This window comes from Pleuronectes platessa, chromosome 11 (genome assembly GCF_947347685.1).
Source record: "Pleuronectes platessa chromosome 11, fPlePla1.1, whole genome shotgun sequence".
In the NCBI taxonomy this organism is placed as follows: domain Eukaryota; kingdom Metazoa; phylum Chordata; class Actinopteri; order Pleuronectiformes; family Pleuronectidae; genus Pleuronectes; species Pleuronectes platessa.
Window position 1 is genome coordinate 8,376,836 of NC_070636.1, and position 27,520 is coordinate 8,404,355.

Sequence of the window (27,520 nt, forward strand, 5' to 3'; positions counted from 1 at the left end):
ACATTTTAAGGAAGGTTGGTGATATCTCTCTTTTTAAGTTTAGTTTTCACTGGCCTGCACGTTTCATTAGCCAACCAGTTATTTTTAAGACAGTTGCTCATCTGTTCTTCTGATGATTCAGCCGGGAGACGTTCATGCCCATCCAAGTGGAAATGCACCAAGACAAGGAAACTGAACAGAACGCCAAAAAATAATCAACTTTACAATTCTATAATCGTAAAGCTGCCCCAATCAATATTTGATAGACCTGCTGTGTATTGACATATTGCTTATTGAGACAAACCCACAGCTAATGATTTTCTGACTCTGCAGTTCCTGCAGCTCTACATTCCACTGAAATGTCTTTCAGACCCTTGTTTTGGTTTCAGAGGCTCCGACTTTACTGTTTTGGTTCAGTCGCGTTGCTCTCATATCCCGCCGCAGCAAGCACATGTTTCTATTTAAGCCCGCTGAACACGAGCCACCTAGAAACAAAAAACAGAGAGACCGAGTTAGCGACTAGCCGGTGAGCAAAGTAGAGCAGTTAGCGACTTAAGAGCCACTTCCAATTCTTTAGTGGAGACAGACACAGAGCAGGAGATAGTATATTTAACTTAAATCAAGATTAACGCTTTTTGCTAATGCTAATCATATTGCTCCATGTCTGCTTAATATTTAAATCATAGCTACTTTGGCCCTTAGCTGCTATTTGGGTGTCTTATGCCGTTTTCCATTAAACCTCAGAGCTCAGAATCACAGAGCCCCGAGTCGGAAGTAGAAACTGGAACGCCCCCTCAAGTCGGAATTTCGACTCAGAACGTCGGAGGAGCCTTACCAACCCCGACTTCGGAATCCAAGATGGCTGCTCCGTGTATCAACAGAAGTCAAAGCTGTTTATTTTTGTCCTTCATTAAATGTTTTGTACACATAGTACTGTCCAATTACTGTATGTGGATTGTTTTACTACGGTGTCAGTGTGCATAAAAAGCTACGTAAGGAGTTTTTATGAACTGGTTTAGCTAACGATGGCTAGTTGGCTATGGTAAACACTGTTTTTGTGCAACTGGAACATTTTCAAGTTGGGTTTATTCGGGTGTGACATCATTCCGAGGTTCCGAGCTCCGAGGTGTGACGGAACACGACAAAACAGCTAGGGGCTACATTAGCTGCTCCTAGCATAACACACCTAATCTTCTGACCAAACCACTGGTGGTTAGATTACATAGTGGGCCTTGTAGGCACCAGGTTTTGAAAAAGTTGTCTTTGCAGATTGCTTGGACTTGGACTTCAACTAACAGAACAAATCCTTCTTCTGTTAGTTTTAAACATTGATTTATTTGGAAGACGTTGTTTTCTCACTTCAGGACGTGGGCAGGTCATTGAACGAACCCCTGATCGTTCACAGTGTATTCGGATCCCTGTCAGTTAGTACGAGGGCAACACCGATTCTTCTGGAGGTCAACAGGAAACAACCCAAATGTCAATATATAAAACAAAGTGTGTGTGTGTGTGTTTGTGTGTGTGTGTGTGTGTAGCAGGTTTATGAGCTGCTCTGCTATTGTCCTGGATGAAGAGTTTTGTCTGAAGGTTTGGATACATGTGTTGTTGACTGTCTCGCCCCTCGGCCAAAACTACAGGGCCTCCTCTCCCCCCTGCACTGGGCCCCTCAACCTCTCTCTCTCTTTCTCTCTTTCTCTTATTCTCAGCCATTCACTCTATCCTCCCTGTAGATCTTCTGCTGTCTCTCCCTCTCCACTCGCTCCCCTTTTCTTTCCTTGCTCCTCCACACACATGCACAGACACACACGCACAGACATACACACGCACACACACACACACACACACACACACCTCTTCTATCCCTTTTCCCGTGCTCACTGCCCATATCTTTCTCCTTTCTCTCTCTTCACCCCCCCTTCCTTGCGTTTTGCGTTCCCTCCCCTCCCCCTTCACTTCCACCCCACCACCAACCCCCAATCCTTCTGAAACTGTGTGCTCTGCCACGCGCACACATGCACACACACAGTTACACAAGTACACTCACACACACACACACTCACACGCACACAAACACACACACACACACACACACAGACACACACACACGAACAGAGCCTGCCTCAGTCAGCGAGTTAAGAACAACTCCTAGGGGAGGTAAAGCACCAGTTTGTGTGTCTGTGGGTGTGTGTTTGTGTGTCTGTGTGTGTGTGTGTGCCTGTGTGTGTGTGTGCCTATATGTGTGTACGTGCGTGCACATGCGTGTTAATGCGGAACGTGCATGGGGGTGGGGGTTAGCATGTTTTTGTGTGTCTGTGCTGCTGACTCCACACATGATCCCCATTAAAGGCTGGCGGGAGTAGACACACACACACAAACACACACACATACACACAGCCCCACAGACACTTTCATCCACACCCACACACAAACTCATACTCACACATATGCATACACTCTCGTGCACACATGTACTTGCAGGTATACATGGATCCTGCACACACATGCACAGTGGGGTTCTGTGGGGCCTGATCCCAGTTCGACCCTGAGGCTTTTCCTCCGACATGAGGCAGATGTTGGGAATCGGTTTCTGAACGAAATTTTGAGCGTTTTCGTTGGAAAAAGAGAAGGTTCTCTGACACTGAAACCAACCGTGTTCTGGCCACTTAAATCTGCTTTTCTAAAGCCACGGCAACACTGAGAATCGGGGGTGGGGTGATGTCATCTCCACGTAAAACCTAACATCATTCTTTAGACAACCACAAGCGTCCTGAGAAACCAGATGCGTAGTGAGCGAGGAGGAGAGGCTTGGTAAAGATGATAGAATTAAGAGTAAGAGCCTCATCCGTCAGTCAGCTGATGGTTCACTGGAAACATAATTTATGAGAAATCACAAAGATTAAAAAGTTTGTGAGGACAAGGTGAGAGTGCAAAACCAAAATGTGGACAAATATGGACAAATCCATGTTCTCTTGAATAATGGAACAGATCGCTCACTGGGGACCACAAAGAAGTCAACACGAGGCCTCAAAAACAGCAGTGGAGTAAGGATAAAAATAATAGGTCTGATGATACTTTAAGTTTGGGCAAATGGCTTCAATGGTTGCTGCAATTGTTCTGTACATAGGCGACACTGTGCAATTATTGTAATTCTATACTTACACCAGAGAGATGGATCTTTCTCGGTCTATCAGGGACCGGCAAGTCCTGCCAAACAGCCTGAACTCACCTGGCTGCAATATCAAGAACTAAGCAGAGCTAGGATCAGACCTTCGATAGACACTCAATAGGATGCTGGGAAAAAGAAAAGAGAGTTTTTTCAAACTAAATTGAGCAATGGTATCAACACTTTAAGTTCAACAAACTTAATACATTTGTTTAATCAGCTGAAGTTTTAAGTTGGTCCAACAAGCTTTTCATTCATTATCATTAAATCGTAAATATTTTAACCCACAGTCATTGGAGTAAAGCAAAAAATGGGAAATACTATCATCCTTATATTTAATTTATTGTATTAATATGCTAGCAACACAGCAGTGTAACACATTATAGATTAATGTTAAGTCATTACTTTATGGTTCTTTTTATGAATGAAAGATTCATGAAATAATACAGAGACAAAGCAACACAGGTAGACTTGGGGTTAAATGTATAATAGAGGGATGCTGCTTACAATCCCGGTCTAAATAATATTTTCTTGGGACGTCCAGATCATTTTCTGTTCAAAGCTAATAATAACTCTTTTTCAGTTTTTACATTATGTAATTATCATTATCATTATCATAATCATTGTATTATTGTATTCCTATAAAAATGTATGTACATTCAGGACCCCAGGAAGACTAGAGGCATATCCTGTATGTGCTTCCCATAGGGATCCTTAAATAAACTAAACTGAACTGTCCCCTATTCTTATAAAGAACTCAAATTATTTTCACATTGGTTTCCCATGAGCCAGTGGAGAGATGTATTCCAGAATTACTGTTTGAATTTTTCGATAATTCCTATCAGGATTATTATGTTTACAGTCGAGTCTCTTTTTCACTGTATCTGAGCAAGTTACTACAATACAATCAACATTAACTTCCGATGCTGCTTCACAATAAAAGCATTCAGCCGGTAAAACGCTCCCAGCCTTTTATTGTGAAGCAGTAATAGGAGGCACTGAGCTTTGCAATTGCTATTCTGTTGTAATCCTGACAAAGCAGCCGATTTCTTTGTTTTAATACATCAGGAACCATCTATAGACTGGATCAGTATTTGCCGTAAAGCCTTTTCCGTGTTATTGGATGGGACATTGAAAGAAAAAGTTAAAATCCAGGTTGAATAAGTGCTACTTTTTTCCGGTACATTTGGTTTAATTATTTATTTAATGCTTTAAAATGAGGTGAAATGTCATGATTTACAGCTGAGACCGACTAACGATTGGTGAAGCGCGTGTATCCACAGGACTTCAAAATTGTGGCTCCATCTCTCAATCACTACAGCACTGAGTCTGGCTCCAAATGCACAAGATGGCAGCTTTCATATCTGGGACATTTTGGCCTCATTTCTCGATAGTGGGAGGGAGGAAGTGGAGACACGTCATCCATCTTTAAATACAATCTATGCTTTGGTCTCTAGGATTCAAACTCCACACAGAAAGCCCCCGAACAACCAGTCAAGCTTGAATCAAGTACATATTTGCTTTGCCAAAAACTGCACAACTGTACAGTATTATGCACCACAGTATTTGAACAAAGTTAGACATAAACTGGAAAACCCTCAGGGCTGAAACCTCATCCTACATGTTCCACTGTTATATTAATTCAAAATGATACAGAGATAATATATTAGTGTCTGAAACCAAGACTCTCTAGTATAGAACAAACTTGATAACTGTATCCAATGAGACATTGTTGTGTTGTTGACCGGGAGCTCTGCTATTAGATGTATTACTTCCTTAAACATTCATTTTACAGCATCACTGTAAAATTCTTTACAGTTGAGAGTGACACGTACGGACAGAGACAAAGCAGATAATTCCAGAAGCCACATCCACACCAAGAGCGTTACAACTTCAGAGTATCTTACTTCATTTATACATTGTTATTGTCATATATTTTTAAAGCCCGGAGATGCTCCTTAATAAATAAAACAAATCTCTGTTCTGATGTGTGGAAGTGGAAAAAAAAGGCCGGATAATTGAATTTGTTTCATCAGTTCGAAGCGTCATAAATCCCAAGAAGATTAAAGAGGTTATGAAGATCATGTGAGGTCATAAGAAGAAAAACAACCACAGGGTTCATAACAATATATCACTCTGTACAAATATTAAAGAAAATGTGTCTCGTACTGTATTTAAAAAACCTAAGAATTCAAATAAATGAGGGTTATTTCTGATTGTATCATTATAAACAAATCCATGTACCTATATTGAGCTTTAAATGAGAAATATAATTAGTATAACATCTTATTTATAGAAGATATCGATGCTTTAGTCAATTTTGGGTTGGATGCTAAAGGATTTTTGTTGCATGAGACATTCAAAATCTGAACTGGGGAGGATCTGGATCTGAGTGGCAACAACTGGAGCAAAGGAATATTGACCTGGTTAATTGGCGCTGACACATTGTGAGGAGTATGGGAGTGTCACACCGGGTCCTGGGGAAACCATAACAGCAGCTCGCATATTACAGCCTAGATAAGAGTGGCTGCACGACGGCAGACTAAACATAAACACTGCAGGTATACATTCAGAGCCGAGGAATCTTTCCACTGCGGCAGCCCAGCAAAGTTGGGAACAGCTGATGTTCAAAGTGGAGCACTGGGCTGATGATTCTGGGCAGAAGATTCGACACAGATGTAAAAAAAAAACAACAACAGCAGCGATCTGAAGAGCAAGTGGCCAATACCTGCCTCGCTGCTGTAGCATGTACAGATTTCCATTACACTGTGCCAATATACGCAACAGTAGCAGAAAAAACAAAGGCAGCATGAGAGATAATCAGTCTTAAGTCCTCATCTAAACTACACCCGGTCTGTCCAATGCCTGCTGGCCCTGGGGATTGTGCTGGAGTTTTAATCCACTTAAAAGCAGAGGACCTCTGCTGCTGTTTCCAAGGGGCTTGACCCATGTTGCATGTGCACACACGCAGACACACACGGCACAAAAAAATAATCAGCGGCAGCACACGTAAGCAGCACCGCGCGCGAATTCAGCCACCTCGCTGGAGCAGTGTTTTTCTTATTATCCACACGTGCAGTATTAGGACAAAAGCACAAATGGATGCTTGGGTTCCACAAAAGGCGTTCCCGGTGTTCTGAGGCGTGTTGATCATGAAATGTGTGATAAATATGTTGAGTGGCCGAGTCCACACCGGGGCCCACAATGAAAACTCTAATTTAAACCTCTACAGAGGGCTGATGGATTGCCGAGGCACAACCTACCGCTGCCTGGATTTATTGAGGAGGGGTCAACAGTCACTCCAGCGTTGTTCAACTCCACTTTCAGAAGCAGGCCGGTTACAGTAGCGTGTGTGTGTGCGTGTCTTTTCTATGGCTGTGAGGGCCAATTGTGGTTCAATACCATCATGGTGAGGACACTTTGACATTGTGAGGACATTTCACCAGTCCTCAAAAACGGTTGAGCCTTGGTTTGAGGGTTAGAATTAGGTTTAGTTCTTAAGCTGTGGTGGGTAAAGGGCTAAGGAATGCATTATGTCAACGAGTGTCCTCACAACTATAGAGGGACAACTGTGTGTTTGTGTGTGTGTGTGTGTTTGCGTGAGATATCTGTCCTCATCCTTCATGACCAAAAAAAATATATATAAAAAAAAAGAACTTGCTCCACTTATTCACTCCACCGCACTAACACAACAGCAAACAAGATACATAAACAACACACAACATGGTTCCTGTTAATGTGTTGGGAAAATAAAATATTTTTATTGACTAGTAAATAAAAATATATTTTTGTGCACATGTTGAAACGGGTTGTTTTGCGCAGCGGACGCATTGTCACACTTTTCCCCTTCTTCTTGCACCAACGTTTGTCGTTATCTAATTTGAAATGTACTAATTCCTTATTCTTGCGGAGGGAGGGTGAGCCACTGACTTGAACAGCTGCTTCATGACCCAAAAAACTGTCAGTCTTTCCCTGGAATAAATTGTGGAATATACCACGTTCGGGTACAGGGGGGGAGCCGGGAACGTGCGTTCTCCGGGAAGCGGGGGGTCTCGGGCGAAGTTGTGCATTCGGGTGAAGTAACAAAATGCACAATGGTGATATAAACGTGTATTTGCGGGACGTGGGTGGCGGAGAGGTGCAGAAAGGGACGGAGCGACGGGTGTTTTTAAGTCGTCCTCCCCCGTGTTCGAGCGCCGTGTTTCTGCAGGACCCATAGTAGAATCAATTCAGCGAGAGGGGAGCTTGAAACCGTCCACTCGTGCTTTCCTCCGAGTCTGAGAGAAACACAGTCGAAGTGAACACACAGACCAGTCGGGCCGCACTACACGCTCACAACAGGCAGGCTCCCAGCACACAACGCAACACAACAGCGGCCTCACTATCGTTACAACCACGACGCACACGTCTCAGGGATGTGTGTTCCCGAAAGAGGAGCGGAGAAAAAAAAGCCTAAATGTAACCTGCAAAATCTGCAACACGGGTAAAAAGGTATAAGGTCATTACACAGTGACACACACACACACACACACACACACAGACACAGTCACACTGAACCCCCTGAAGGAGCATTTGATTCCAAACTTCATTGCATTTCAACAAATCTCCCCAAATGTGAAACTCCCCAATCATGCATGTTGTTAAACTATGAACAAATAGTGTTGTTGAGACGGTTCCTCCGCCTGCTGCAGATGTTGTGAATGCATGTGTCACTTCAACCTTCAGACTCTCTCATGTGATGATGCACCTCCTCCTTTTCACTGAAACTTGTGTATGAGGTTCATTCGATATATAAGATCCTGCATCACCACACAAACAAGTAAAGGAGGATGAGCAGTGAGATTGAGTCAGATGAAGAAGAGGAGATAAAAAAAAGAAGCCAGAGCCGCCCTCACAGAACTGTGTCCCGGAGTCTCAAACAGTTCCGTACGTTGGCTCGGTGCATGTGCACATATGCTCAGCTTCCCACTCAGTTCCCCCACAAGCGTTTAGAACAGCCTCACCAACCAGTCTGTCGTCTGTCCCCCCCCCCCCCCCCCCCCCCCAACTCCTGCATGAGTTGGACGTGCCTTGCTCAAGGGCATGTGTTTGCACCGAGCCGCTATTGGCCGACACCGTCATACATGCTAGTATCAGTAAAGATCAAATAGTTCTGAGGCTCTTCAACTATTCCCAGATGTGAGCAAACTACTGTACATGAATGAGGAAGTTCTTGCGTCCAACATTTCCTGGAACAATGATGTTTTTTTTTTTTTAAAGAAGTGCTGGGCCACAGAGTTGAAACCGGGGTCAGATAAGAAAGAACAGTTTGACCTCTTAACCACCGTCACTCTGCAGCAGCTTCTCGAGGAGACGTCAGGTGACCGAGGTGTGTACAGTATTTGCATGCGTGTACAGTAGTCGCATGCATGGCCGTGCGCGCTCCCCCCTCATTTGAATGTGTGTGCACGCGCCTCCTCGCTGAGGGGTGTGTTTCCACGCCACCGGCCCGCTCGCCAATGTCACCTTCATGGGTGGCTCCGTCGTAGGAGCATCCTTCAGAACGTAACAGATTAGCTTTGCAGGCAGGGATGTTGATGAGGTCATCACTACCCAAGGTCACACCTACACACATCTAGCTGTAGGCCCACTAGAATTAAAGCCCCCCCCCACCTCTTCAGATACTATAGAGGCTCAGTTGTGCTTCCCGCCTGCATGCAGATCTAAATAAGGCCGAATAAGCCACATCCAACAGGATAAGCCTCAGCCCCGGCCCCTTCAGGGTTCCTTCAACCTGTGAACGGACTGAGAAAGACTCAGTGGATCCACATTACAACCTAAAGCACGTTAGTGAGGCCAGCCATTTTACAGAAATGTTCTGGAGAGGCTGTACGTGAGAACGCAAAGTTCTAAGTCGGGTGCTCTGCAGATTTTCTGAACTGATTTCCTGCCACATCCACAGCAAAATGTCTGGAAAGTGAGAGCGAGTGGGCGTGTTGATGATGTTTAGAAAATGCGACGGGAGCAAAGCCGGATAAAACTAAGAGAACGGTATGGAAAAGAAGTAATACACTCGTAGAAGACGCCAAAGAAGATGCAGAAAATATGCAATGAGTCCATGTGAGAATACAGCAGGAATATTTCTGGAAAATTCCCAGCGAGTGAGTGGGCGTGTTGATAAAACAGGAACAATACTCTTCCGTTGATCTTGCGAATGCGTCCAAATGCTTGCATAGTTCTCTTGTTATCGCAAAAGCAAACATTACGTCAGTAGAGTCTCCTCCATCTCCATCCACCATCTTCGATGCACTGCAACAAACACACAGCAGAATTTATTCATCCTTTCAACACTAACCTGTACCTGAAGGTTGCACACATTGTCCTGTTGTTGTGAGGACGTCTGATCTGGGAATCTACTTCTGTGTTCTTCATATGTGAAAGGCAAATTCCAAAAAATGGCTCTTTAATACTGACACATCTAAACATGCTGCATAGTTCTAACCTCTGTTCTGCAATGATCGATGATCAGATCGCTTCCCTTTAGATTCCATCCCTTCCCTATGTCCATACCTTTGAATATGACCAGCCGGACAGAGACTGTGTGAAGACAGGAGCTTCTACAGATGTTTGTGTAACTGTACAACACTGCACACCAAAGTACTGACTCGCATCAAGAAATCATTCCATCTCTCATTCATGTTCTCAGACCTGGAGTCTTCTCTGCTCTCCTCCAACAGCTGATCTTGGGGTTTGTGCGACTGCTCGGTACTCGTGCAGCAAGTGTGCAAAAGATGGACAATAACCAGAAATGTGTTTGTACCACTTTTCCAAAGCCCATTCTCTGTGGAAGGTAGAGCTCCCTGTTGTACAGTGGCGCATCTCTTCCTCTATTCCCCTCCTCTCATGAGACAATGAACACATTGAGGCAAATCTGTTTCCACAGCCTGTGAATAAGAGACGGCCAGCTTTGTTTTGCACGAGTGTCTACACACAAACACACGCACACACATATATGCATGTGTGTTTTGTGTGACGGATAAAGAACCACTGTGTCTATGTACGCACGCACACACACACACAAATTTGTGTATCCATGTGCAAATGTGAGTGAGATGCCTGCGTCATGCGTTCGCCATGTGAGTCACTTGCTCTTGTGTCGGGTTGTAAGTAGTGAGTAAGAGCCCTCTTCTCCCCAGTCTGTCTCCGCTCTCACTCTCTGGGGCCCTGAGCACAGAGCAGGAGCCGCCTCCTCTGCCTCCTCTGTCTCCTCTGTCTCCTCTGTCTCCTCTGCCTCCTCTGTCTCCTCTGTCTCCTCTTCATCTCTGTCTCCTCTTCATCTCTGCTCGTCGGCCAACAGGTTGCTTTGTCAATAACGCCTCGTTCACAATGCACGCTCGCTGCACGAGGTTTGAAAAGCGAGAGGAGATTCAAAAGGCAGACAAACATGTGGCCGTGATCACCTGCTTCTCCATTATTCGAGAAGAGCCATAAAACAAACACCGACAGGTTTTTTGTTCCCTTCTCCCTTCACCGACGTCTCTTCTCTGTCAGAAATCTCAACGTGATGAGACGACAGAAGGCCGCGTTTGAATAATGGCTCCGTCCAGAACCGTCTTCTTTAGGTGGCCTGCTGTGATAATTGCAGGTGAAGCCATGGAGGAGATGGAGAAGAGCAGAGAGAGAGAGAGAGAGAGAGAGAGAGAGAGAGAGAGAGAGAGAGAGAGAGAGAGAGAGAGAGAGAAGTAAACACACAAGTGACGTCTGCAGTTGATGACTAACACTGGAGTGACTCGGGCAGCCTTGCTCCTTCTTAGGGACTGCAGAGAGAAGGTTGCTGTGAGAGCTTGTGCTGCTTTCAAATCATCCTCACTGAGCCACAAACAGATATTCATGATCCAAACGGGACATCACTGATCACAGTGTGCACAACTGTATGTCTTGTTCACTCTGGGAATGGGTCCTGGTTTGTCATCATGCAAACAGATGCAGGAGCCCTTGTTCTCTTGCTTTGTTATTTTGTTTTACACTGTCACTGTCATAGGAGATCTTTGACATGGAAAACAACCACACACACACAAAAAAAAAACTGAGAAAAATGTTTTGGTTGCAGCGTGCAGCTGTTTTTGGACTTATTCCACCATCTAGTGGTCGTGCACGTGCTGTTACACAGTGTGTGGGTGCATCCTGACAACAGAGATCACAAGAGGTTAGTAATACTCGTTTGTCTTGTCAGTGCATTTTACACAACAACGCCACACAACAGAGCACAAACCTCCTGAAATCCAGCTGCACTAAATTTCACACACTTATTCATATCAGTCCCGTTAATGTGCCAGATGTCTCTCATCAAGATCAATAAAATATTTCCTGTGAAGTCAGTGAAAATGTCAAAAACGCCCAATGTTAAGGTAAAAAAATAATATATATCACTGGATCCAACCCCTGCACCAGAATTTAGTGACTTCTTCCCTGAACCAATTTCACATCCTTCCGTTTCGTTTTTTTTCATTTAATTTTGCTTTTACAACAAACAAACAACAAACAAACAACAAACAAACAGGTGTTTACATCCTTGTTGGAGCTAAAAATGAAAATTACAAGGCCGAACAAATGGTGCAGAAATAAGATATTTATCATTCACACCTTTGATTTACTTTACTCCAAGAAACACACAGTAAAATCTACCAAATGGAAAAAAAACTAATTTGACAAATGTTCACAAATGGCAGTTGTGAGGAGGGGGAAAGGGGGGGGCACTTTTGGCACAACATAAACATAAACATGTGAGTTGAGTCCTCATTTCGACACAGACAGACACGGAATTAGAAATTAGGACCCTGAAGTTCACTTTGCAAATTTACAAGGAAAGAGATTCAAAACAGTGAAGGGACAATATTAAAATAAATAGCATTATTGTTTGAAGTTACATCTGTAGCACCTTATAACTGCAGGACCCCTGTCATGCTCAGTTTTTAACAGATGTGGAGATATTGTCTGTTGATAGTTGCTCCTCCTCTTCACCCGGCAGGGCATCACGGTGCGGCGCGAGTGGCAGCCGTGAGGTCAGAGTTACAGGAGGTAAAGAAGCTTTCATGTTGGAAGCTTTTTCTTTTCTCTCTAGGGCGCTTGGAGCCCTGGTGGACGTGGACCTCGATGTCCTACGTGGGCGTGTCCTCGTCCTCGTCCTGTTCTGGCAGGCTGCCAGGGCACGGCTCCATGGTAACGGCGATGCCCATGCCGCTGCGTCCAACCGGCATGTTGGTGACGCACGTCCATTCATTTGTGTCTGGACAGTAACACTCAACGCTGGACAGGAAGCCGTGCTGGTTAAAGCCTCCTGAATGGAAACACACACACACACACATTGTTTAATGAGGCTGGTGATAAAGCAATTAAGGGACAGCTCAACAGCAGCGTCGACTCATTATTAAATGGAATTATTTTGTCTTTAAGCAATTTATCTCTCGTTTTATAGAAAGGTAATTTTTTTAAAGAGATCATTTTCCATTGATTTAATTTAGTGATTTGGTTTGTTATCACTTCCTGATCTTTCTGCCATAAGAAATTATTTCCGCTAATTAGTTAAACAACACAGTCCCTGAGCCCCATTGGGAATAAAATAAATAAAACCAATGATCTCCTGAACTGTCTTAATGAATCTAAATTATTTTATTTTTCTTTCCATGGACAATACAAGTGCAAGTTTTTAAGTCTGTTGACACATTTTTTAGTAAGGACATAAACAACATGAATCAAGTGTTAGCAGTTGTGGCTGCACACACAGCCCACAGAAATATAGAAATAAAAATATATCAATGAAAACCGACTTTTTAGGAATTCAGATAAGAACAAGACGTTTCTCTCAGAGCTCCTGAGTGACTCTGGTGAGAATGGGCCTGAATACCTGAAACTGTCCCTATGCTAGTTAGTGATGACTGAGTATCAATACAAGCATCATCTAAAAACACACACAAGCAAAAATGAGGGAGAAAGAGGAAATCATTCACAAGAATAATAAAGTAAAATAAAATAGTGTATTCAAAACGGAGTGACGGTAAATCATGTTTCTCTTATAAATATTACATTTAAAAAAAGAAAATTCCTCAAAGACTGCTGAACGGATTTCCACGAAACTTGATGGAGGGATGGGACACGAAATACCCAACTTTTGAGGTGGAGTCAGGATTTAAATTTTTTCACCAGGAAATAATTCATAGATCTTCATGAAAAACATCAGGGATTCCCTCACATTGAGGGAACTGATATCTGTGAGTTTGTGCAATCTCATGCCACCTCAGCGGAAGTGCTCCACCACCATTCTACCGAGTGACGTCACTGACCGAGGACAAAGATGCATCTGTTGTGGACCGTCGCTCCGTGTGCACTGCGGCCGAACTGCATGGACGCCCGGGGCTCCCAGACATTCCTGGCTATGTTGTAGCGCTCCACGGAGGAGAGCTGGCTCCTCCCATCGTACCCTCCTATAGCGTACAGGTAAGAGTTCACACACACCAACCCTGCAGAGACACACACACACACACACAGAGGAGATGTTCAGAGATGGTTTCGACATTTTGGGAAGGAGGTTATTTGCTTTTATGCAGCGAGTTAGATGGGAAGTTTGAAACCACACTGATATTTGTACAGTAAATATTGAGCTGGAACCTGGAGCACGGCATAAAAGCTGGAACTGGGTGGAGAGCTGACTTGGCTCCACCTGAGGGTAACACCATCTGCACGCCAGCACCAAGGTCAATATTTAACATGTCAAATCTAATTTGTGAAATTTGTGTATTTTAATCTGTGCAAAATCTAAATTGACAAGTTGCGGTCATGCAGGGGGACTCTTTCCAAAGTGGAGAGTCCAAGAATGAAATGAAGTATATATGATTTGTGACTTTTAGAGGTGGTGGTACATCAGATCTTTTTTCAAATAGTGAACAGTTTCCCGCTGTTTCCACTACTTATGCTAAACTAAGCTAATTAGCTGCTGGCTGTGGATTTACATTGAACACACAGATATGCAAGTGGCATTAACTAATTCTCTGCCAGGACGTGAATAATTATATTTCTCCAAAATGTTCCTTTAAAGACCAGAACACACAACAAAAACTATAAATGTCATCACTGTGTTTCGTCCGGATCTCAGACGTCCTCACCTAGCCCGCTGCGGATGGTGCTCATGGGAGCCAGCTGCTGCCACGTGTTGGTCTCAGGCTGGTATTTTTCCGCAGTGTCCCACCGGTTCTGCCCGTTGTACCCCCCCACCACGTACAGAGCCCCCCCGCACGCCTCCACGCCGGCCCCAAGACGAGCCACCGACATCGGGCACACCAAGGACCAGCGGTTAGACTCTGGATCCCACCTGCAGAGCAAACAGCAGACGTAGGGTCAACGTGGCCGTAAGCTGTTGACGGTTACACCACAAATGAGTCATTTCTGTTAATTGATCGAAAGCAGTGTCGGGGCTGCAGAACGTGAAATGATCCGGAGGTGGAGCGGCCGCGAGCAGCAACAGTCTCAGTCTACGTGAGCCAGTCAACTTTAAGTGGATTAGGTTAAGCTGGCAGCCATGTTTGTCCACTGTTGACAAGCTTTATTAGAGGCTGAAGAGGAATTAACACCATCACGAGCAGACGGAGATGAGAAGGTCTGCAGGACATCAGCAGACAAGTCAAGTTTCACTCGGTGTCAACAATGCTTCTCTGAATGTCCAGTCCAAACGTACCAGAAAGAACAAATTAAAGTAAATTAAACACAGAAAATACAGAATAATTGTTTTTTCTGTCGGGAACAGGAGTTTTTTTAATTTGCTGAACTTTTACATACTTTTAAAATCCCTATAACACCCTAAATGAAAGAAAAACTCATTGTGTGAACAGACACAAGGGTCTCATCTAACTCATAAAAGCAAATAAGCAAATCCCAGAAAATGTCGCACTATCCCTTTAATAGCAGAATGTCTGCAGAGGAAAACAACACTGAACATAACAACAGAGGCAAACAGCCCAGTCATGATGCATATTCTCCTGCTGGTTAATGATTGAGAGGTCATTGGCTCAGTCGTTGGTTTACAGTCCGGCTGTAAACCAATGACACGAGGGGGCTCTGATATTTCATCACCGGTGGAGGTGCCCTTGAGAAAACCACTAAATTCAAGTCATTTTCTCGACCCTGCTCTCTCAACCCTGGAGTTATTGCACATGCATCTGCAACAAGGGGCTCTACCGGCACAAAGGTGTCCCCCCCCCACCCCCCTGTTGAATCTCCTGCATGTTGCTCACATTCCACCTGAGCCCTTTGTGGCGGAAACTGTTGCTATAAATACTCTAATCTCTCTTTGACGTGCCTCCCATTGAATTTTCATTTCGGCAGCTTTATCGGCTTTCATTGTGTTTTCGCAGCGTCTCATGTGAAACCCTTTTAAGCGTCGTCTGATGACTTCTAATAATTCTTATTGTGACTATGATCTTTTCTAAATCTATACCCCCCCCCCCCCCCCCTCTCAATACAAAACGGTCACATTTGAAGCGCAGCTCTTTAGATATGGAAAAGAGAGATAATGGTATCAAAGAGAAAAATGTTCTCAGCCCTGACAGTTTGTTCTTATTAAGTGATTAAAACTGATTTATAACAGCATCAGGGCTCCTCCCTGCCTCGGTGGTGGAAACTAGGAAATGTAAAGCATTCCCCGGGCAGATCCTACATTCCTGGGAAAGTGTGTCTCGACATGTTTTTCAAAGAGGCTGCGTTGTCGACTAATTAGACTAAGAGAGAGATACCTGAGAACTTCTCCGCGGCTCTTCAGCTTGAACGGCAGCTATTCAGCCCATCGCTCTCATGCCATTATCCATACTTACACACCGAGGGGACTGCGCTTAATCTGAGAACGTGTGTGTGCGCACGGGGGAGGGAAATCCCTGTTCATTACGTTCACCCTGGTAAATAAGATGTCATTAAAATCAAATTACTTCTCGAGTGCCTTGTTAAATTAAATAAATCATCACGCACGCACACACACACACACACACACACGCAGAGTGAAACCCAGTGGAGACGTCTCACCTCTCCACTGAGTTGTGATGCGTCGAGCCCTGGGAACCTCCGACGGCGTAGATGCAGCCGTCCACCACGCCCACGCCCACCCTGTTCCTGGGGATGTTGAGGGAGGCGCGCTGGCTCCACTGGTTGGTCATCGGGTTGTAGCAGCACAGGGCGCTGGACTCGGTGTTGTTCTGAAGCGACAGGTTTTTGCCACCGACCTGGACACACGAAACGAGGGATGGAAATGTCCGATGTGGATTATCAGTCCTCCAAGAGCGAGGGGTCGATTGAGAAAATAGATCCTTAAAGTATTAAATATGAAATGTACACAGGAACGGTGGCACAGAACTAAACCACTGCTTAAATTAGTAGTTTCCAACTTTCAGATGTTTCTATATTAATGTAGATCTTCCCAAACAATCTTTTTAATGCACAACTAAATTGTGACACTGTTTTCTAAACTTTATTTTAGATATAAAACAAGGTTGTAATCACTAGGCAATATTCAAGTGCTCATAATTCAAGTTGCAGAAGTAGTTGATGATGATGATAAGATAAATGTCAGAAAATGTCCCAATCTTAAAGACCTATAGCACCTACCCCCTATAGCAGATCATGTATTGGGTCATTTATTAATGTGTTGCAGAGATTCAAACTCTCTGCGATAACATTTCCCTGGTGGTGTAACCTACAGTGTAGAGGAGTCCGAACAGAGCGCACGCTCCCAGGCCGCTGCACGGCATTCCCATGTTAGCCAGTCTGAGCCACACATTCCTCCTGGGATCATAAGCCTCCATGGACGCCAAGGAATGCTCCTGGTATCTGAGCAGAGAGGAAGAAGTAAAGAGCGGGTAGTTCCGCAGATGATTGTCCAGCGTAAAAAAGAAGAGCTACTTGGTAAAAACCACATGGTCGAGAACTTAAATGGGATCATCTCGTGCTTTTTAAAGTAATTTCTAACAAGTCAGGGACAATGACACTGATACAGGTATCAAATGACAGAGTGGTTAATGCAATAAATCCATTTATCTGTCTTATAACAGACAATGATGAGTTTGAGGAGTTGTGTTTAAAATGTTGTGATATCGATGTAAAATCAAAATAAACTTGAAACAAATTAGAAGAGGTCAACAAGCAGAATAACTCTGCACATTAATGGAGAATATGCTTTTAGCCACCAGGTGGCAGACTGAGACTCCTACTAGCTCCATGAGGTGGCTCAGATATGGGTCCCATAATATTTAATATAACCTTCACAGTGTGTTACAGTGGAGGTTCTGTGTACTAGAGAAACTGATGAGGAAATGAAGTAACTACCCGCCGGCCACATAGATGAGTTGAGTTCCACGGTTTGGAGCCGGCGGCAGCTTCCTCAGAGTCATATCCTGGAAGATCTTAGAGAGCAGGTCCTTACAGGAGTTGGCCTGGAGTTAAAATAAAAGAGAGAAAATAAAAACCTTTAATAGAGTTTAGTGATGAGAATTTTTTTATAGTAAAATATTGTTTTAACAATCGGGAAAAGCTTTGTTCGGTGTCCTTTTTGAATCATATAAAAAATGATTTTTCTGCTTTCTTTTTATTACGGGGAATAGTAAGATAAAAAAATTGTAGATTTTTGTTTTCAATGTGATGATAAAGGCAGAGTTGGATGTAAACAAATGACACAAGGTTGTTATTTGAAATACAGAAATACTTAAAACATATCAACCTTTATTACTGTTCAACCCGAAGACGCATTTTGTGAGAGTTTAAAGAAATGTACTTTTTAAAATTAAATCTATTAATCTTTTCTGCCCTTGAGTTTCCACTGATGGTAAATAGTTACACTGCGAGGCTGAGGTTTACCTTACTGAGGATGGGGCAGGACAGGAGCTGGTTCTTCAGGAACTTTGGTGGCAGAGCGTAGATATGCACAGCGTTCAGGAGGGCGTGTAGGTACTGGGCTCTGCCCTCCATGTCCCAGCCGACCCAATCTGTACAGGCCTTGTACACCTGACGTGGACGTATTCAGAAACCAAACAACATGTGGGTGTCTTCATGAAAATGCAATTCTAGAAGTTTCGTAGTTTTCAGTAGATCTTGATAAAAGGTTTAACTGTTGGTCACACCAGGAGACATGCACAGTGGAGTTATCTTACAAAATACAACACTGTTCATATTACGTTTTATTAATACAATCCTGCAAGCAATGCAAACATGATGCCTGTGCCTGTTAGCCACGTTTGAATTAGGTGTTTTACCTCGGACTCACAGAGCACCTTGAGACTGTCCTGGCTGATGAGCTCCAGCAGTTGGCAGTGAGACAGGCTGAAGAACTCGTCCACCTTAGTCACCTGCAGCACAGGGACACGAGAGGGAAGTCAGATGAGGGTCGGCTCAAAGATACTGGAAAATAAGCTGGGAAATGATGTGACAATACACATGGACAAAAATATACATCATCAAGTGCAGGACAAGATATAGTTACTGGGAAAATTAACTAAAACAACTTTACTTCTGAAAAACGTTTTATTCTTGGAGAGGTTGTGAAGTCACATGTGCTCTAAGGGCCTGGAACCTGTACTCTCTGAAATAACCAGCAGAGGGCGACTCCACTGGCTATGCAACACAAGGTACTTCTAACTTGATTTCTAACGTCAGTAAACAATTTCCTGAATTATTTATGCTCTCAACTTATAGTTTAAAGTCTTCTTCAATACGTCATGATGTTCATCTTGTAATTAGATAGATGATAAAGCACAGTATGCATTAGGTCATGGATACCATGATTAACAGCCGGGTGCAGGTTACAGGTGCCATATTGTCGAGTAACGTTGTCACAACTTGACTTCCTATATTTGCCGTTCACCTCGTTGAAGTGTGTGTTGATGTACTCTCGGCTTCGTTGGTGCAGCTCCGTGCAGCCGATCTCTTCGGCAAAGCGAGCGATGCCGATGACATTCGCCGGCTCCAGATGTTTGGTGAGGAAATCGCAGCACGCCTTGGCCACGTCATCGATCTGATACCTTGTACAAAAAAAAGAACACACAGGGACAGAAAAATCATTATTGCCTATATCATTTACCTGTTTTATTAAAATAATAATTTAACTGGTAAATTCTGAAAGATAAACAGAGAAGCAGATCAGAAATCAGTTTGTCTGTGTGTGTTTTCTGGTTACAGATGTTTTCAATGACTCTGGATTATCTTCCCGACACAACGTGCTACTGTGTGGTGCATGTTTACCTCATCGCAGCCAACAGAACATGCAACACACATTTCTCTCCCACTGTGATGTGGGCGGTGTAGGCAAAGTCAATGAGCCTTCCCACCACCTGGGGGCAGACATCACGCAAGGTGATCTCCGAGGCGTGCCGCTCTTTGAAGCAGCTGGTGAACATGGCTCGGAAGTAGGGGCTACATGAGGCCAGCACCAACCTGTGCACCTGCAAAACAAAAGAGGATTTGTTTTTTACTATAGAAATGAAGAATTCGCTTTGTGTGTTTGTTTGTCACAATGTTATCAAGTCAAAAATATAACTGAATATATCAGCAGAAATATTGTGAATGAAATAATTTAAATGATGATATATAAATATATATAATGTATCAAACTGTTTAAATAAATAACAAAAAATGTCTATCCCGCGTTCATTTTACAATTCTTTCTTACAAGTAATAGTTTACTTCTCCATCTTCTCCAAAGTTTGACCGAGACTGAAATTTGAATTAAAAACGTAATCCTCAACCCATTTGAATTAACCTCAGTAGTGTGAGCACCAGCAGCCATCTTTAACCGCAGGTCAACGCCCACATACCTGCGCTGTGGTGATGCATCATTCCGGTCGAGTGGTTATGAATTATGAGTCATTTATTGTTATACAGCCGACATGAAACATTACCCTCAGTTTCTGTATTAGAATACTGCCAGACCGCGCTTGTTGTTTTGAGATGCCATTTGTGCGACAGCGAGAAGGGAGCTACTGTCTGCAGCCCCAGTGGTGAGCAGCGGCATTACATAATAGACACAACAATTAACTAACATTGTAGATTGATAACATGTTAGTAATTAATTGGCTTTGTTTGTTGAGAAAGTGAAAGTGAGTCTTGGGTAAACAATAACATCGCCTGGGAGAGACAATATAGGACATTATTGAGGTTTGTCTCTGTTGATGAAGGATCAAATATGGGACCATAGAGAGATACAGTAGATTATTTATATGTTTATTATGTATTTAAATATACTATAACTTATTAATTGAAATATACTATACTATTACTATTAAATATACTACTATTAAGGTTGATGAGATGTGAAGATACTGAGGTTCATTGGAAGTGTGGAGTTGTTTACACACTTCATTTTGTTAATAACAATGTCAATAATAATAATAATAAGTTATTAAACTGACCAATATTTCTGGTGCCAACAAGCTAATAATTTTGCCGACGACTTGTGCACATCCCCATTTATCATATTCCCTGATTTCATCTTATTCCATATTGCATGCAGTGCTACTACATTGAAACTGAACTAAAAGGACTGTGGATGTTTTGTGTGTTAACCTTGAAGTCCACGGTTTTGTCCTTGTACGTGACGTGAAGCACCAGGTCACACAACAGCTCGTGCTGCCTGAACTCGTCCATGATCTTCATGGACCTGGAGGCGTGGGTCTCCACCGTGTAGTCGAGGTATCCAGACCCGTACATCGAGGGAATGACGATTGCTGAGAAGTTGGAGTTGCGCGCGGCACGTTTCTTCCTTATTGGGCAATGCATCGTGGGAAAAAGGCAGAGGGGTACTCCAAAATTATCGGAGTTTTTACCTTTTCTTAAAGTCTTTCACAGTATCGAGTTTTTATCCCATTTGGGTGAAAGTTCTAACAGAATAAATCCTTCTCTATTCAGTACGTAGGCATTTCCCAGGAAATGAGGCGTCCAAACAGAGTAATGGTTTTATCCATTGGTGATCCCAGCCGCAGCCGGCAGGCAGAGCGAGCAGTCCGCGGGAAAATCCAGTCGCTGCGTTTAATTCGTTGAGTTCATATGTTTCTCTGCACCAATATGGCGGATGAAGAAACTTGTAGGTTGACGCTGAACCACACGGTGCTCCCTCCTCCACAGAGCCTGGCTCCACCATGACGGACAGCGTTTGTTCTCTAAGCACCAGTCAAACCATGATGATCACGTTTCTGCTGGTCCACATTTTCACCGGTTTCCGGGTTTTTGAAAGTCCATGGTGACTTTCCTGAGAGTCCTCTGCAGTGTGTTTCCACAGGAGAAGGAGAAGAGGTCGGCTCAATCACGTGTATCCTGGCGGGGACTCTGTCTGTCTAATGCTTATCCTGCAAAGACAGAGAAGGAAATAGAGAAAGCACAGAAAGTTGAGACATTTGCTGGTTTGAGAAGAAGTTAATGGAGTGAAGAGGTCGCGTTTCCCTCATGTTTCTGCTGAGTTGTGAATCACACACTCAAGAGTTTCACTTCCTTGTATCTTTAAACAGAAACGTTTTTCTGTTTAACAGCTTTATGCCACAGATTCCGCCTGAAGACTGGTGACTGCAGGAAATGATTTTCTTATTTTAAGAATTTATGACTAGAACGACTTGCAGTAGAGCACATACCTCTATCAAGGCCGAGCATTCCTACACATTACTATCTACTTTTTATATTTTATATTTTTATAGTGAAGTATAAAAGACAAAAGGAAGTGGTATTCCTCATAAAACATAGTTTAAAAAGTAAAATAATCCTGGATACGTCCCCAAATTTGCATCCGCACCCAAATTCGATGGATTCGTCACACGCATCCCTCCAGCAAGTTTGGTGGAAACCAGTTTTTGCGTAATCTTGCAAACATATAATCCAACCAACAAATCAACAATCAGACACAGGTAAAAGCCTTAAACATAACCTCCTCGGCCGAGGGAATGAAAGCTCTGTTCTTCAGTGTAGTTTCTGAGCTGAATTTGAAAGGACAGATTATGAATGAAAGCAGGAGAGAGAGAGAGCGTCGACATTCAGCAAAGGGCAGCAAGTTGGAATCGAACCTGCGGTCGATGCAGACGACTGTAGCATCCATAGGTGCGCCAGGCCAGCTCTACCAGCTGTAATGCGCTACTTATTTATATGATCTATAAACTAACCAGATAAATAGAATGTATATACTTCGAATGCCGGCTGAATTCTGGCAAAATGAAAATCTGCCTTTCAACAATTGTCTAAATGTGAAGTGAGAGTTAAAAACCTGCCATTGAATTAAATGGCAGACAACGTCTCCCCACACATGAGAAGCTGGAGGTCGGAGACGTCTGGCCCTTTTTTTTTTTAAGGACTAAAATGATCAGTTGATTATTAAATAGCTGCTGACGGGCGATTAAACGATCCATTATGTGACAAATTGTCGCAGCTCAACCGGAATCCATTTTTTTCAAAGTGAGATCAGAGGGACCGGAAAGTGCTGCTTCATCCCCTCAAAAGTTGAATAGTCGACTGTGAACATTGACACTCGGTGTGTGAGTCACTGAGGAGCGGCGGAGATTCTGCAAATAGCCGAACACACATTCACACTATTAGAAAGACCACAAAGTATGAATGGATCCCTACCAGACATCCACTTCTATGTTAGGACTGAAAGCGCTCCACACTGTGTCGGTGTCATCCTGCAGCTTCTCTCTGAACCGACTGGAACCTGTTTGATCCCGTTTGAAACGTCAAGATGAGAATTCCTGCCTGGCAGTTGTGTTCTCAGTATCTGAACAAAATGTGAAATTAGATCCAAATCTATCTTCTGTTGCAGTCTTATGATGTAATAATAACATATTGGCCCTGAAAGTGTTTGGATGTAGCAGAGGAGTTTGACCTTTGACCTTTGGACATAAAATATCTTCACTTTTAGACATTTGTGTCAAATTTTGTCATCATGTGAATTTTTGAGTTGTGGCCAAACTCTTGTTTTGTGAGGTCACAGTGACATTGACCTATAACTAAGGCCAGACTGAGTTGTAGGGGCCCATGCCCATATAAGGGAGTAACAAATACTGTCACTGATATATTGGCCAATATATATATTTAAAAAACACCAATATTAACAAACATACAAATTAGCAGTGTTTCTTAAGATGTCATTATCAAACCCGTATGACAAAGGATTTAGTTTGTGTCTAATAAGTTTGGGTTGAAATAGAATGTGCCTGAAGGGAACATTGTGTCTCGGGTTGTGGCTGTCGTCAGCACAGACTAATAATAATATTTATCTTCCTCTGACATAATAGGAGATCAATGAATTAGAAACTAAGCGTAACTGTCTCTAATAAAAATGAGTCTTAGAGCAAGAGGAGACTTCTGCTATGCTGCCACTTAGCCACAGCTTCCTTAGGTGAACGCCTTAAAATCTATAGCAGCACCAATGGGACAAGGATCCTGCAGAAGCTCAGATGTTTCATTTTCTTCTGTCACAGCAGAATTCCTCAGACACAGTTTTCTACCTGTTATTTTATGTAATTCACTGAGTGAAGCTGCTGCTTGGCTCAGCAGGACTGCAGCTTTGCAGGGTTGCACAATGAAAGCTGTTCATCCTCGAGTTCCCTCACCTCTCACCCTGCAGTCAGCCAGCCTGCGTGCCGGTCATATGACCAAAAGTATGAGACGGAAGGGGAGAGATTAGGAGGGCAACACGGAGCGAGTGAGAGAATAACAAAGTCGGATAAAAGACACGGCAGGAGGAAAAGGTCCCTTCATTTTCTTTGGCTGAGGGAAGACGTAGGAAGGAGAGAAAAAGATCCAGGCGGGAGTAAAACCAGAAAGTGAGAGACATTAGTACAGTGAACTACTCAGTTTTCCATAGAGGGCCATTGTGCTTGGATATATCAGCCTGTCCTGCTCCCGGATCAGGCTTTAAGGGGGTTAACGGTGAATTACTGTGTAAACACACTGTCCAGAGCTCGGCTACTATATAAAGCATTGCTCAAGTCGGCAGGAACACGTTGAGAGCACCCTGACACCAGTTCGGACCAGTTTATCGATTTCCAGAAGGGATTTCGTAAACCTCTGTTTGACCAAGGTCCTGACCGGTAACACTGCAGGTGTTGGTTACTGTTTACTCTTGTCAGATTCACATCTCAATGAGGGGAGGAGGCTCGATTGGCCCAGCCGAGATCTGTGGAATTACTCCTCCTCCTCCTCCTCCTCCTCCTCCTCCTCCTCCTCCTCCTCCTCCTCCTCCTCCTCCTCCTCCTCCTCCTCCTCCGAAGCTTTCAAACACAAAGAGTGAATCATTGTGAGTCAATCATTTTGGCATCAAGACGATAGACACTGATTAAAACAAATCTCCTGCATCCACCCACTGATTAAGATCCACATCCATATATTATGCTCTGAAACAAGTTAAGGGGAGTATAAATGGAGTATTCACAGTAAAAATACAATAAAACCTCTTTACAATTAGTCATCATAGTTTGCACAGCATTATGGGTATAGTGCATGTAGCAATATGTCACTGACAGTAACTACAGTGTGAGCAACTCATGCAAACGTGATGGAAATAATGTCTTTGTCAGATGATGGTTGGAATATTGCCGTCTGTGAAAATGCATAGTCACTGTTTGCTTTACATAAGGCCTCAGCTCGGTGCAGAATTGATTGAAGAACCAGTTGAGGCCGAGGGAGACGGAGTTAACCATTTACAGACTGGTGCTGTGAGCAGATGGGAGACAGTCCACTGACTCTGACCTAAGAGCTCCCAGCTGCACATATAACACATTACAGGAGGTCTGGTGAGGAATGAAGACACCCTCGCTTAACCTTTGAATTGATCCCGTCCATAACTGCCGCGCTGGAATGACAACGTGTCTTTTTGAACAGAATGTTTTTTACCAGCGGTGACACAACCTTCTCTGCCTTGTCTTCTCCTAGCCTGCCTTCCAGCTGACTGGGTCAAAGGTGCCCGATGACAAAGGTGCTTTTTTTCTGTTTGCTCTGAAATATCTTTCCCTGGAAGAAGATAAGAGCACCGTAGAATCACAGCAGCAACAAAAGAGTCAAACTGGAGGATTCTTAAAGTGTATTTAAGAATTTAAAAAGAAGCTTCCTCTGAAGACATCTGGGGGTTAAACCTCCAGCCGAGCACTGCACACACTACATCGTCTACTGCAGCAACACTTGAGAGTGAAGGACTGCAACAGCCCAATTCGGCCTCTGAACCACACACTTCACCATATCTATCAGAAACACTGAATACACAGTGTGCCATTCACCACTAAGCTAAGAAATCAGCTCCTTATCTGCGGTTACAAAAAGTCTGTATTAATGTATGTTCACATTAAGACATTGAATGATCAGACGAATGGACGGATGCATTTCAACAAAAAAGATGATGGCATAGTGGTTGTGTTGCTTATTTCTATGAATTAATCAATTAATTGGTCACAATTCAGTGATTCCACTGCACCTCAGACTTACAACATTTAAATATTTGGGATATTTCTCACATGTGACGCTTACATGTGATAATTTGCTGCCTATAACTGCAGTTAACTAATCCTGCAGGTTTTAAGTGTTAGTCAGACAAACAAAGATGGTTTGACTTCACCTCAGGCTTAACTGTGATGCTCTCTGATGTTTCACAGACTAAAATAATAAAACCACAAAGGAATTTAATCAGAAGATAAAAATCTGCTTCTACAGACAGAATTCCAGGATTTGTTTATTTTCTTAGTTTCTTCTTATTATTTAATCTGTAAATATCTCTGGCTTTATGACTGTCGGTTGGACAAATAAGAAAATTTGCCTCTGTTTGCCTCTGTTGAATTGTGATTGCGATGCTTATTATTATTATTACACAACATCCTGGAGCCTAAACAGTCGTCTTTAAATTATAGATTTTGTAGCAACCAACATTTAAAAAAATATGTCATAATACATCTACAGTGAAACACATACAGAACTTGGGAAAAATATTTTAAATATGTTGAATATAAATTGAAAATATTATGCCAACTAATTATTATTATTATTATTATTAATCATTAAAATTGCTGCAGATGAATTTTCTGGCGGTTGACTAATCGCTTACTTGACTGAGTGTCAACACTTCTTCATTGACATGATTAGTTTTCAATGACAGTGTTTAAGAATCATTCGAACACACAAACACACACGGTTGTACAACTGTCCTTGTAAGTTCACATACGCAAACCATTTTTTCATATTTACAAATTCAACCTATAACCCTGATATTTACTCTTACCGGACCCGGACGTTCCTCCTCCCCTCATCTTGTTTGGGTTTCAGCATCTATGGGCTGTAGCTAGGTACATTATATCCACTTCAATCACTAAGAATAAGTAGCGATATGACAATAAATACCAGATTCACAACTTTTGAAAAGGTGCTAGTGTCCCCTATCCTGACCCCTAACCCACCAATACCTTTGTTGTGGTTGTTGTTGTGGTTGTTTGTTGTGCAATGTACCGTTCAGCAGCTGCTGTCATTGGACAACAAAGTATATTTGATTAAAATATCTTAACCCTAACCTCTGCTATGTCTAATCCATGGTTAAGCATAAACTTAACCGAGCCACAACAACACGCACACACACACAGACACACAGATAGACAGCTCAAGTTGTCGCTCAGATAGAAAGTTTCAATTCCACTTTCTGTGAGTGTGTGTGTGTGTGTGTGTGTGTGCGTACTAGTGGGGAAATACACTGAATGGGTGATAGAAGGAACTAGTTTTACTGTAAGTGTGGGTTGTTGCTGTAGCTTTGCTGTAATAAGTGTCACGAGTGCTGCTGCAAGATCACACACAACCTCGCCAAACACACACAAACACACGCACTCACACGCACAGACACACTCACGGGAACGCGTTTGAATGTTCGTGATTCTAGAACTAGGGCGCGACCTCGGACCCAGTGAAACACTTTGAAAAGCTTTACGCGCAGCAGCTGCAGCTGAACTCACCTGGAAGCTTCGGCTCCTCCGACCGGGCTCGTTTCCTCCGGACGCACTTTGACACAGTTTGCGGAAGAGTCGCTCAGTTCCCTCAACCTCCGTCCTGTCACCAGCCGCAGATCTGCGGGAGGAAGCGGCACAATGTTCGGAGGAGGAGGACGAGGAGGAGGCGGAGGAGGAGGAGGAACGTGACCGTGCGTCCCTGTTACGCATGTTCAGAGACCTGCTCCAAGTCAGGGGCAGCATTCCTCAAACTGAAACTGAGCCAGGATCGATTATGTAACTGTTACTCAGCGGAAAAGACGACAGAGCACGGGAGGGAATCCGAGCCGTGATTCATCTGCCCATATATCACTTCTACATCCTGCCCTCCAGAGCCTGCAAAGACGCTTTGTGAGAGTAAATCTTATAATAACACAAC

At 43.3% G+C, this 27,520-nt stretch overlaps 1 protein-coding gene across 1 annotated transcript; it reads right to left on the reverse strand.

The window, feature by feature from the left end:
* Nucleotides 1-11,335: 11,335 nt before the first annotated feature.
* keap1a (kelch-like ECH-associated protein 1a) lies at nt 11,336-27,316 on the reverse strand. The gene is made up of 12 exons (XM_053433856.1): nt 27,109-27,316; nt 20,711-21,489; nt 19,391-19,590; nt 19,014-19,170; nt 18,406-18,498; nt 18,011-18,157; nt 17,483-17,589; nt 16,858-16,987; nt 16,187-16,383; nt 14,281-14,486; nt 13,462-13,638; nt 11,336-12,458 (listed from the first exon to the last, which is right to left on the reverse strand). The coding sequence occupies exons 2-12, from the start codon at nt 20,921-20,923 to the stop codon at nt 12,280-12,282; spliced, it is 1,806 nt and encodes a 601-aa protein (XP_053289831.1). The 5' UTR covers nt 20,924-21,489; nt 27,109-27,316; the 3' UTR covers nt 11,336-12,279.
* Between the last annotated feature and the right edge of the window lie 204 nt (nt 27,317-27,520).